The sequence below is a fragment of the Gadus morhua genome, chromosome 7, assembly GCF_902167405.1.
Source record: "Gadus morhua chromosome 7, gadMor3.0, whole genome shotgun sequence".
Classification (NCBI taxonomy): Eukaryota; Metazoa; Chordata; class Actinopteri; order Gadiformes; family Gadidae; genus Gadus; species Gadus morhua.
Genome location: NC_044054.1, coordinates 17,160,417 through 17,173,078, shown reverse-complemented (window position 1 = coordinate 17,173,078; position 12,662 = coordinate 17,160,417). Strand labels below are relative to the sequence as shown.

At 41.7% G+C, this 12,662-nt stretch overlaps 1 protein-coding gene and 1 long non-coding RNA gene across 4 annotated transcripts in view; one reads left to right on the top strand and one right to left on the bottom strand.

The window, feature by feature from the left end:
• Positions 1-147: 147 nt before the first annotated feature.
• slc25a14 (solute carrier family 25 member 14) lies at positions 148-10,937 on the bottom strand. 2 transcript variants are annotated; one of them, XM_030361540.1, is made up of 9 exons: positions 10,788-10,937; positions 10,104-10,194; positions 9,237-9,375; positions 8,291-8,385; positions 6,308-6,393; positions 5,828-5,923; positions 5,572-5,696; positions 4,882-5,095; positions 3,798-4,158 (listed from the first exon to the last, which is right to left on the bottom strand). In XM_030361540.1, the coding sequence occupies exons 2-9, from the start codon at positions 10,165-10,167 to the stop codon at positions 4,117-4,119; spliced, it is 861 nt and encodes a 286-aa protein (XP_030217400.1). In that variant the 5' UTR covers positions 10,168-10,194; positions 10,788-10,937; the 3' UTR covers positions 3,798-4,116. The 2 variants fall into 2 exon arrangements, with proteins under 2 accessions (XP_030217399.1, XP_030217400.1); XM_030361539.1 differs by lacking the exon at positions 10,788-10,937 and having other exon boundaries at positions 148-4,158; positions 10,104-10,213.
• Positions 10,938-12,553: 1,616 nt separating this feature from the next.
• The window catches only part of LOC115547468 (uncharacterized), a 5,487-nt gene continuing 5,378 nt past the window's right edge, over positions 12,554-12,662 (top strand). The window contains exon 1 of one of the 2 annotated variants that reach the window (XR_003977370.1): positions 12,554-12,662. This exon is cut by the window's right edge and continues 241 nt beyond it. This is a non-coding gene — a long non-coding RNA (uncharacterized LOC115547468). The other variant, XR_003977368.1, reaches the window with a different exon arrangement.

The window sequence follows — 12,662 nt, the reverse complement described above, 5'->3', positions numbered from 1 at the left end:
GGTAGCGATGTGCAATAATAATCAAGCAATAATAATAATGAAATACTATTTTTGACACTCCTTTCTGTTGAAGCCGAGCTGTCCAAAGGGTTCTATGAATTACATTAGGGTAAGTAGGCCTGCATGATCAAAAAAGGACAAGTGAAATATGAAAACCATAAGTGAATATCGTTTATTACAGAAGGCCCACATGTCTTTTTATATGAAGCCAAACAAACTAGCAAAAGGAAAAATAATAGTTGACACATCATCTCAACCATACCAAGCCATGCCCAAACAATCGAGAGGGAACTGTGACTTAAAAGTTCAATGGACATGTTGCCAAAGTGCAGTAGAGCTGAAAAGTATCGGCCAATTCTTTACACATGAACTTGTTGTAAGGGGTGGCAAAATGTTGAGTCATCATGCCAAAAAAGGGTGAGTAGGAGGGACTAGTGGATGATTTGTATAACTCAGTATACTAAGCAGGTAATAACAGCAAAAATTATGTTTTTTGTCAAAGAGGTGTGGTAGAATAAAGAGACAGTACTAGAGTATTCCAATTGTAAAAGAGAAAATGACTAAATGATCACACCTTTTGTTTGGAATAACTAATTCGAATTGGATCGGTAGGGTAGACATACACATACATGGAAAACAATTGATACCAATCAGTTATCAGAATCATTTAAAAGAATGCAATCAGATCACATTCATAAACGCAGGTTTTTCCAGTGAAGTACACAATAAATACAAAGATCTGTAATCTGAAAAAGACTACAATTTAAAAAGTACCTATTGTAAAACCAAAGCAATTATATTTGCCCAACGCCACATTTGAAGAATATTTAAAACAGACATTTTATGATGAACTGAATGTACATATTAAAGACAAGTTTAAAAAACAAATAAAAACATTATGTGCAACGTGAAAAAAAATTGGATTTTTTTTGGGGGGAAATCTGGATTTTGCAAGACAGAAAAGCAAGCCCCAGGACTGTACATTTTGTACACGCAACCTTCCTCCCACAATTGCCATGTCAACAATAAACTGCACTTTGTGTATCCATTTTGGTTTAAATCTCCAGGTACTGCACAAGTACACCTTCTTACACAAATCTAGCTTTGATAAAACATTAAAAACATTAAAAAAATGTTAAAGGACTGGTTGAAGTCAGGGTATTGCCAATTATCAATCAAATCATAGAAAATCTACAAAATATAAGAAGCCAAAACAACAAACAGCTGTTTGCACAACACCAAACACAAATTCCGCCATTATAATATGCACAATTGCATCATTCAGCCAAATAATTAGGAAACATTTGTTTAAAAATATTTTCCACTTGCTACGTATAATCAGATATGCTCTTTCTAGGAGCATGTATGTTAAATTTGGCACAACAGAAATGTATGCTGCTCATCTTGACACACCAGTCATCTCAAGTGTGTGCAAGCGTGTAAGGATGCACAGAACATACAATTGATGAGGGCAGCTGACCATAACTAAACTTGACTTGAACCTGATTGAAAATTGTTGACTGTACATGGAGACACTCCTATAACCAATAGATTACCTCATTTATTCATGTTCTATATTAGCCTGAAGTCATTTCTTTGCGAAAAGGATGTGTGAACGAATAACTAGGTGACATAACATGAAAGCAATGGTGAAATCCCAAAAGGCTGGGTTAGAGCACAATGAAATGTTCTTATCCAATAGAGATGAGACTAAAGCAGGAAGTCAAGTGTAGGCTCCAATGAGGTAATGCATATTCAGACCTCAGGCTAAATAATATATTTTCTGTGTGAAAGAGATCAGACAGGTCTCTAGTCTGCATCTACGGGGAAGAAAAGCCGTCTCAGAAATACCGGCAGGACATACTGAAAGTTGTTCTCCAAGCAACATGATACAAACAGTAATCATAAAAAGAAAAGTTCTGTAAAAGGCCTCCAAAAAGGAGCAACTACAACATAAAACCAATAAAAAAATATTTTGACCCGACCAATCAGTAACAAGGAAGATTCACATTCTTAGGTTGTCATGTTTTTGTTTGGTTACAGTTAAAAGGTGGAAGTAATTATTATATATGAACCAAATTTTAGTTAATAGTTAGTTTACACTATTCCCTTTTTTATAGCCCTCAGGACCCAAGGTGCTTTATAATGGGTAGCTTGGAGACCAGGCTAATCACGTGACCTCAGAATGTGAGTTCATGCAATCAGCATGGTCACCAGGCTAACATATTGAAGCCCCAGAACCAGGAAGAAAATAAAAGAATAATCCTCAGCTAAAGGCATTCTCTGCCTTCGTTCACTGGCCACTTTCTAACTGCACACCTTGACACTCATTACTGACCTTTTTGAATTTTGTCAAGACTACACACAGAAATATTTGTATATGCAAAGTTCATCTTAATACCGTGCGTCATCCTGTAATACGTGTGGGTGGAGAACAGAGTCAATGCTAATGGGGATGACAGCAGAATAATGCTGCGGTCCGAAACTCAGCACTTCTTAACTCTGTATGATTTTTGGCAAATAACGGATGAGAACTGAAGCACGTGCGAATCTGTCCGATGCCCCGGGGTTTGCAGTGTGCATCCTATGCACAAGTGCTTAGAATCAGAATTGAATGCACTGCCTCCATGTTTAGACGTCATCTACACAGAAGGTGGATCCCCACCTCGCAACACAATGGTATCACCAATGAGGGACACTGAAGATGTGACTTAAAAGGCTACAAATAAGTCTATTGCAGTTGTAGGCTGCTTTGGTAAGGATTCTGGGCTGGTCCTAGGAATTTAAGGAGTTTAAGACAAATCATGATGAATGCATAATTGCATCTGTATATTTATAGGCTCACAGAGAGCCTCAATTTGTTAAATCAATCTAATATCCCAGTGTCAAGCCATGTCTTGCCACTGACGTTGCCTTGTCTTTTTTTTTTCAGAAACTATAACTGAGATACATGATTGTTCATTGATCATTTTAGCAATATTACTAGTAAAACTACATGTCATAATTTCAAATAAAAAATGAATATCAGGCTTTCTGATGGTTAACACCATCAGAAATGGTAACAACCAAAACTGGTCGGAATTTGGCTTTCGGGAGTAAGGATATAGTTTTGTGGGAATGTCGGTTCTACAGAAAAGATAGTTAGACTTTAAAATGCTGTCCGCTTGCAACACCAACCGCAACCGTTCCCAGAACCACACCCTCCCACCACATGTCGCCATGGCGAAGAGTGGGCGGGACACACCTGATGAATCTTGAATATTGGTTATCTATGTGTCAAGAGTCTCAGAATTCAACAACAGTTCGATTAAAGTGCTAAACACTCCATGGCACATGGCATGCAATCACGTGCTGGCCAGGGCACACACACACACACACACACACACACACAACAAAGTTTGTCTATACAAACAGTTTTTACCGTTCACACACTTTTGCGTATATGAGAGCGGTTGCCAAGAACCCGTTCCTAAATTGTAACTATAAAAAAAATTAAAAAACAAAGTACATTCATAAAATACTTGACATAAAGCTAATGCCAAGACGTCAAGTAAACCCAAACCAAAGCAGACAAGCCCTTTGGTCAGCCAAACGGAAAAAAACACTTATAACTAGCGGGGCGGGCTTTGCAGCGGGCTCTTGTCCGCTCTGGGATGGCGTCCCCTGTTCAGCCAGACCCTCAGCTGCCAGCTCAGTGTTTGCCGACAATGATAAGAGTGAAAAACAAATGACAAACACGCTCTAGTATTGCACCGCTTTCAAACCACCGCACACATAAATAAAAAGAAGTGATGGGAAAGTAAATACAAAAGCAGACGCTTTATCAACGTGTCGTTTTGGGAGGGGGGGGGAGGGGGTGGGGTGAGTGTGTGTAGGCGCTGGTGTTTATCGAGAGTGAAGTGGGGGGGGGGGATGGGATGGATGGGGGGCCAACTTCAGGAACATACCAGTGGTTCTGCTCCTTACACACGCACCCAACACGTTAACAAACAGTCGCGCTTCATGGTTAAAAAGGAGAGTCCCGCCCAGGTCGGCTCTACGAGGGCACCTGCTTAAGCGGCCCTTGCAGACTGTAGGCTTCATGGTTTAAAAGGAGTGTCCGACCGCAGGCTGGCGTTACAAGGGCATCTGCTTCAGCTTCTCGAAGGTGATGAAGAACTGGGGGCACGTTGTCAAGGTCCCAAGGTCATATGCCGTGGCGCATTTCGGGGGGTGAATGTAAACCAAGCACTGATATTCAACATTTTTCTTTTCATAGTCGCAATGTGTGTCATTTAAACAGGTCGATGATTAAAATGACCTTGACATATCATTGCGCAGTGCTGATCGATAATGATTGAAATAATGTTATCGATGAAGTCACAACTCGCATAGATAAACCGCAAAGTCTGGCCAGCCGTACCTTTCCCTTTGTTAACAAGAATCACACAGACACTCCCAAAACCCCGCCCAGCCAGTCTAGCTTCGCTAGTTTGAGTCACACAGTTGAACAGCCAATTAGAGTGGACACAACTGTTATTGAGTTTTTTGAATTCTGAAAGTCTCCCGCCTAGCAACTGGGAGGGGCGCCATCTTACTTATTCTGACATTGAATAATAATAAAAAAATTAAGAAATAATCACATTATATATAAATCTACACATTATTGTCTGTACTAATATTATTGTCACTATTCAAATTTAACATTTCCAAAAACGGGCAGTAATCTAAGATCTAGGATCTAAATTCACGTAGCGGCTAGGAAGAAGTTCTTCGAACCAGCCTGCATGCCCGTCCCGTTAGTCCACACGTTATAAACCAAAGCCAGACAGACTGAGCCCCTGCCCCGTCCTACCACACAAACGCCTCAGAGTCGCACCCGAGGCCAGCCGGTAAGGATACGATGATGTTCCAGGGCCCCAGCCTCAGCCAGTTGGGCCAGAAGCCCTTGTAGAGGGCGAAGAACCCCTCGTTCTTCCACGTCTGCATCACGCCGTCCAGCGTGCCCTTGTAGGCGGGGCCTCCGGACAGGGCGCGCTGGTTCATCATGCGCGTGCGCACCACGTCCACCGGGTTGGACGCCACCGCCCCGGCCAGGCCGCACGTGAAGCTGGAGCTGTGGTGACGCAGATATAAGATCAATATTGAGATCAATATTGTCAATAACAAACTGTTCTTAATGTTTTATCTGGAAAAAATAAAGGTTAAATAAAAAATAATAAATAAATAAATAAATAAGGCCCGTGAAGCAGGTACACTAACCAAAGTGAGGAATCAATTTTAAATAATTGATTTATTTGTTAGGGACCCTGCATATTTAGGAACAGTGTGGTTTAAAAAACACCATGTAAATATACCAGAATTTGTAAAAAATAACTACTTTTCATTTAAAGTCCACTTTGAAACAAATTGATTGGTCAATGTTTAGTTCCAGGTTGTTCCGTCATTGCAGCAGCTCAACATTCTCAAGAATGTCAAAGCACGGTTGACGTCGCCGCGCTGCGTTAGCATAGGTTGAATCCTCTGCGTACCTATTCATGAACCGTTAACACTTGGAGATCAGAAAGTCGAACACCGAAATACAATGCTTACATGAAGTGCGTCAAAATGGTGTCTCCCATCGTGCCCGAGCTGATGAGGTGCTTCTTCGTGATGTCATAGACGGGGAGTTCCACCCCGACGACAATGGCCGCCCGCTGGGCCGTGGGAATCACCCCCTGGGGAGAAGGGAACGCCCACGGGACCACACGTCATGACGCCAGACCCGTCCAGGGTTCAAACATTGGGGTTTTGTTTTGACTTCCTGTGCGTTTGTTTTGCGATCGGATCCCGAACAACAACAACTTACCCTCCACAGCCCCCTGGTGCCTTCCGTCTTGTAGATGTTGACGAAGTTGGAGATCATGCTGCCTTGGAGCAAGCTACCCTGGGCCTGCATGCGGATCTGAAACGGACCAGGCAGAGCGCATCGTGATCATTGAGGATGGAGCCCGATATAAAAAGTGGCGATTATTCAAGTTAAAACTAATATTTTCACTAACATGCACGTGAAAACAACGCTTTTGATACAGAAATATTAATTGCATAACTAATCGATTCATCAGTATCAAAAGTTATAACCAAATTATTACACAAAATATGTTAAAAGAGACTGAAGATCATTACTGTTCCTCACACGACACGTGTATAACAAACGAAACTCTTTCTAGCCTACTGTCTAGCCGCGTTTCTGTTTCTGATCCATTGTTGTTGAAACTACCACAGTGTAACAGCCCGAGAAGCCTCCCGTTCCGCCACAATAGTTTGTAAATGTAATGAAGAGAATGACCTTGAGGACGTCGGTGGGATTGGCCATGGAGGACGACAGCACTCCGGAAACCACCCCACAGAACACGTTGATCACCATGGTTTCATCTGCCAGGGAAGACACCGGATACACGTTTAGCCAACGCACGCACATGCGCAAGCACACGCACACGCACGCACTCAAACCCCATGAAGATTTCATTCTTCCAATTCAGGCAATTTTGAATGGAAATATTGAAACAGTGTTTAGATAGGTTTTCTATCCGTCATGATTAGGATGACAATCAAATGAACGCACCAAAATGGAAGAACGCTAACCCCCTCTAGTGGCCTAGGTAGATAATGCAAGTCGTGTAGCACATCGTGTCCAAACAGACCGAATCAAATGTTAAAATAAATAATAACTTCTTCATATTTTTTTTGCTTTGAACTAATTCACCATCCTCTTTCCAACGTTCAACGTCAACCCATATCCGTCATGCAGCATTGAGTGCAAACACCACACTGACTATTAGAAAAGGAACCGCATAGGCTGTGGTTTCCGTGAGTATGCTTACACTGAAAACCACCATTTAACCCTCCTCATGATCTCAGCGGCCCGTCCTTTATGGTTTCCATTATCATGTCATAATGAACCAGAGACACGAGCCGCAGACCAATGCCTCCTCCGTGCAGCAGCCGTGCTGCACCAGGAGAATATGCAAAGAGTTTGGGCTCTGGAAACTCAGTTTGTCTGGCAGCACCTAAAATGAGATCCAGCAGCCCTAATGTGCAACGGCCTTGTAAATCACAATGGCTGTCTCCATTTTAGTAGCATTGTAGCCTTTTTTCTGTCATTTTTTAGGAATGACTTGTGAAATAATTTCTCATTATGGCGAGTCATTGTTGTGCATGAAACTGCCACAGCGTTTCCCCGGGGAGACGCGGCAAAACAAAGTTTTGCCACGTCTAACCTAGGTTATGGTATATTTACGTTGATTTAGGATTTGACAGTAATGCAACTCTCTTGAGTCCTCTCAATATGGCAGAGTACGTCAACCAAAAATCCCATGATGCATTCTGATGTACAAGCCCTATAGCAGAACTTCAGAGACCGCACAGAGCCTCGGAAACCAGAAACTGCAAGGGGTGGAGATGCACCTCGTTTCTTTGGTTACAGAGATATTCTACCGAAGAAAACGAATGGATGGCTGAAGCCATCAGAAGTGGATATCTACATATTAGATATTGGCCAGTCTATACGGTGTTGATTTGAAAACGTTGGTTACTTTTTTACAGTTTACTACTGCTGGACAAGTTTTTGTTAGCCAATTGAGGTTACAGACCCCCCCTCCAGCCCCATGATTATTCCACCACTTTGTTTACCCAGATTTCAGCTCATCTGCCATCAGAATTTAGATATCAATCCAAGTGTTGATTTGTGAGACTAAGCAGCACGCAAAACAATAAGCAGCGATAATCTAGATCGTGTAAACACCCTGTGAGAGCTTGTGAAGATCTTCATAGGCCACCAAAAGCAGTAAGCTGTGCCTTGATTCCATTTTTTACCAGACTGGTTCCAAAGAGGCAGGACATTTACTTTAATGTTCAAGTTAATACTTTTTTATACCTTTAATATCGCTAAATATAAATGACAGTCCTCCATCTAGAGTCCATGCATTTATTTGTATGGTTCTTTGTTCTAATTCTGTATGTTTATCCCAGCAGTGCTGCTTTTCTGACAACAAGCCATCTCCCTAGTGCTGGGGTCAACACAGCTTGTGCATGCCGTGGCAGGCAAATAAATATAGGTTTCACATAAACTGCATCAAAGTTGCACATTCATGGGCCTTAAGTTTGTAATTTTTACACTCCTGACCGTCACAACAATTATTTAAGACGTATGCAAATGATATTCAAGATTTTAATGCCTTTGAAGGCCTCGAGATAAAGCCTTATTTATACGTTTAACAATTTAGCAGAGTTATCCTTCGGATGCTTGTCACTTGAAGGAAAAGGAACAGACCTTCGGGATTGGTGACAAACAGTCTCTTGAGGGTGTTGTACGTTCCGATCTTGATTGTCCCGTATGAAGCTTGTCTCAGCAGCGCCGGGGAAATCCTGTGAAGAGAAAGTGCGCATAAGCCTTTCATGATGTGATATACTTGCAGGTAAATCCCTGAAATGTCAATGAAAATTTACTTAAAATTAACTTCTGGCTGGTAAAAGAGCTTGATCTTGATTTAATGTGACAAACATTGCACTTGTACACCCCAGTAGTCCACCTCAATGTGTAGCCCTGATCATGTGCAAACACAAGCTGGTGGGAACAAGCCATAAATGCATTTGCCTATGGGTCAGTAATATAATAAGGATGGAATTTTGCATCCAAAATTGATAAACGCTCCACCACAAACCCGATATCCTACTGATATGAGTGATCAACTAACAGCAGGAAGCTGAAGGTAGAGTTACATCAGAGTCCTATTTTGGAAAAATCCAAAAGCAATAGGTTTGCTATTGAAAGTACTGCAAACAATAAGATATAACAAATATTTTTGTACTGCTTCGTATTCCCCTTGCCTTGTTGGTGTGTTTGGTGTGTTGACACAGCCTGCGAACAAACATCTGAAAACACTCATGAATTTATTTTCGTAAACACGTCTCCCCTTCCGGCCCCTTGAGGACTTTAACAAGATGCACCGGTCATTGAGTTTGACCTGAGCGGACCTCAGACTTGATGTGGTATATTATTTCTGGTATAATCACCATGTGTGGTCAGACCCTGGGTATAATTTTAGCCGTAGTCGGAAACCGGAGTGGAACAACCAATGCCAGCAGGGGACTGGGATGAGTTTAAGCCATTAAGAGATCATAGGATTCCTCCAGAGCTAGTCCTCGAAACCGGTGACAAGGTTTTTGACATCTAGAAGTAGATAGGTGTTTCATGGGCAAAAAGGTTGAATGATCACCCTGAGTAGAGTGCCTTGACGCCCTCCTCCTTGCCGATCCTGTAGAGGGCATGGAACATCCCCTTGTAGCGCACCTCCATGTACTGGGCCTGACCCTGGACCTGTAGCCTCGTCTTGGTACAGTCGATGGGAAACGTACCTGTGGAGGGAAACCATAGCCGTGAATGAACTATAAACTTTGTGTGTATATTCATGCATGCATGTATGTATGTATGTATGATTGTATGTATGTATGTATGTATGTATGTATGTATGTATGTATGTATGTATGTATGTATGTATGTATGTATGTATGTATGTATGTATGCATGTATGTATGTATGTATGCTTGAATAATGTAACGTATATGAAACAAGAGGAGCTAGTGAATTATTTGCTGGCAAGCATCGTTGCTGGCATCTTGCATTACAAGAATACATTTATGTTTGTAGAACTGTACCAAAACAACATAACCTAAACAGTAGTCACATAAGAAGCAACAAGGATTACTTTTGATCAAAAGTTGTGGTGGGGTAAGAATACATGGGCCTTCACACAAAATATAACTAAAAAACATTCAACACTTAGAAACAAGATAATAAATGTAATTATAAATTGTTGTCTTGTGTGTTGTATAACCTTATTGAAGAAAATATGTATGCAATGCTATGACATTATAACAACTCCAAGCTTAAACTGCAATTCAAACGTGTGATGTACCATGGTCAATTATCCCGTTAAGTACTTCAAATCAACTGCAGCATAAGTATAGGGTTCTCTGCTGATCTGCGATGCTATAAAATACAAGGTGATGATTAGCTGTATATGTATGACAGGCATTACCAAAATGAAAAACAGCTAGTGCGAATGCTTTTGTGCATCACGTACCGAATTCTGCGACAATCGAGGCCATCCCTCCGTAAATGAACGGTTTCCAATTTAAATTGGCCATCTCCGTTACAGCAGCTGCGTCTACCTGCTGCAGGCCGGTGAAAAACAAAAGTAGAAGGCCGAGATAAACATAAACATACACGCAGACATAATGCTGCAGCCTCAAGAAATGTAACATCTTGGCGAGCCTTGGTCAACTGATTCTACTGGATACAGGCGTCCTCAGCATCAGCATCCAGAGCACTGCGCCGGAAAGAGAAGCCAGCCCGAATAAACGTTGATGTAAGGAATGTCATAGATTAGGGAGCTTTCCATTGGCTGAAAGTGAAGTCAATCTAGTGGAAAGATGTTCCGATTGGCTGAACGCGCCGGGGCGGGGGAATCTTGAGTGGCAGGTGCTGACAGCAACAGTGTCGGTGAAAATAAGGACTTATTCTAACCAGTTAAAACACAGATAGTTGATTGACAACATATATGCATAGTCTCCGGCCATTCATTTGATTTGAATTAATAAAATGTTTACATCGTGCTCATTCATCAACAAACACAAGGTCGTCCATAGGAGCTCAGTTGCTAGCAGATGGCGTTGCTAACGGTTAGCGATCAGTTCTGTAGAATAGAAACGTTAGCCGGCTACTGAGCATTAAAGGATGAAGCACGCTCGACGACACGGAGGCATACCTGTTATTCCCTCGAAACGCCCAGCCTGCTATTGACTGCGTTTTGCATAACTACTCCGAAACCTAGTTTTTCTTAAAATGACACAAAAGTTGTCCCATAACGTTAGCCTGTGGGTTTAGTGCAAACAGGAACACAAGCGACCGGAAGTTTGTTGAGGGTTCCTTTTTTACAGCGACTCCCACTTTGAGAAGTTCAGCTCTGAACTCCCGCCCCAAACTGTTGATGCTCAAATGTGATGATCAGCACTTTCAATTTGGTGTTGTGATGTTGAGATAACGCCTTGAAAGTGTTATTATCATTTATGGTGTTATTGCAGATTAGATAGTATGGAAGAAAAATGTCCGCCCGAGGAAAACCTGAAAAATTATGGAAAATAACCTACATTAAAATGACTATACGTCGAAATTGTAAATAAGTATCCAATAATTATGACGAGGTAAATCGAAATGATGATTTAATATCTCTCTTTTAGACCTCGCCTGTACTCTGATGAACTGGGCTGGGAAATGATGGACAGATGAAGAAATGAGATTGATAAACAATTGCGTTCTGTTAAAGCGACTTCAGCCACATATCATATAGGCTTACGGTAAGGCCTCAAATGGTAAAATTGGTGGAAAAAAACATCCCTGTTTAGCTCGTACCGGACAATGGAGCATAAACAGACAAATGTTCAGGGAAATAAATTTGAACGCCAGCCATTTCGTCCCATGAACTTTCATGTAAATAGTAAGCTCTTTCATCATTTGTAAATCCACAATTTACTCGGTGCTGTTATAATTATCTATGTGTTTAGGCCTATAATAGTTATGCTTTAATTATAAGTGAGTGTAATAAGCACCCATGGCCATGGGCTTATATATGCTCCTGAAAAAAAAGAAAACGATTATATTCCAGATCCCAACAGTTGACGCAACAGAGCTATTCTCCCTCGATGGCCACTAGATGGCGCGCAGGGACTTTATCCAGGAGTTTCATAATTCTTCACCCCATCAAATGTTTTATTGTGTACAAGATTCAAAAGTTTGCCAAAGTCTATGACTAATACGTTGACTTCCCCTTGGTTGGAGCTCAGTGTCAACGCTAAAACATTTAAAGAGGGATGGCATTTCAAAATGCCACCACAGATACAGATTACTATCAGTTAATTGATGCTCGAGGACACACACTGGCCTTTTCCACTGGTTCCAACGAAAGGTGAAGGTTATGCATGCGCTGTATCCTTGTGTTTGGGTACTGATTACTGAACACATAGCCCTAGTGTAGCTGTTGACTTTATCTTTCTTTTGGCTTTTTCATTCTTTCAGTGTGGTTTTCCGAATTATAAAACAAATGTAGTTTGACGAAACAAACGACTCATGACCGAATTAATTATTTATGTAGGGCAATTTTAAGTGTTACAATGTAATCCCAGAAGGGACATACAGGAAAGAACAGAAAGAAGGAGGTAGTGCAAGCACAAGAGGAAGGTATGGGGAGAGAGGCTTCTTTCTCAGTTAACAATTCAAGGATGATGTGTGTGTGTGTGTGTGTGTGTGTGTGTGTGTGTGTGTGTGTGTGTGTGTGTGTGTGTGTGTGTGTGTGTGTGTGTGGTGTGTGCGCGCGTGCGTGTGCGTGTGCGTGTGCGTGTGTGTGTGTGTGTGTGTGTGTGTGTGTGTGTGTGTGTATGTGTTTAAGCGTGTGTGTGTGTGTGTGTGTGTGTGTGTGTGTGTGTGTGTGTGTGTGTGTGTGTGTGTGTGTGTGTGTGTGTGTGTGTGTGTGTGTGTGTGTGTGTGTGTGTGTGTGTGTGTGCGTGTGTGTGAGAGCGGATTTGTGGGGGTGAGCATGTCTACAGGGAAGAGCATGTGCACTCCGCTGAGGACAAAGTTATGCTCT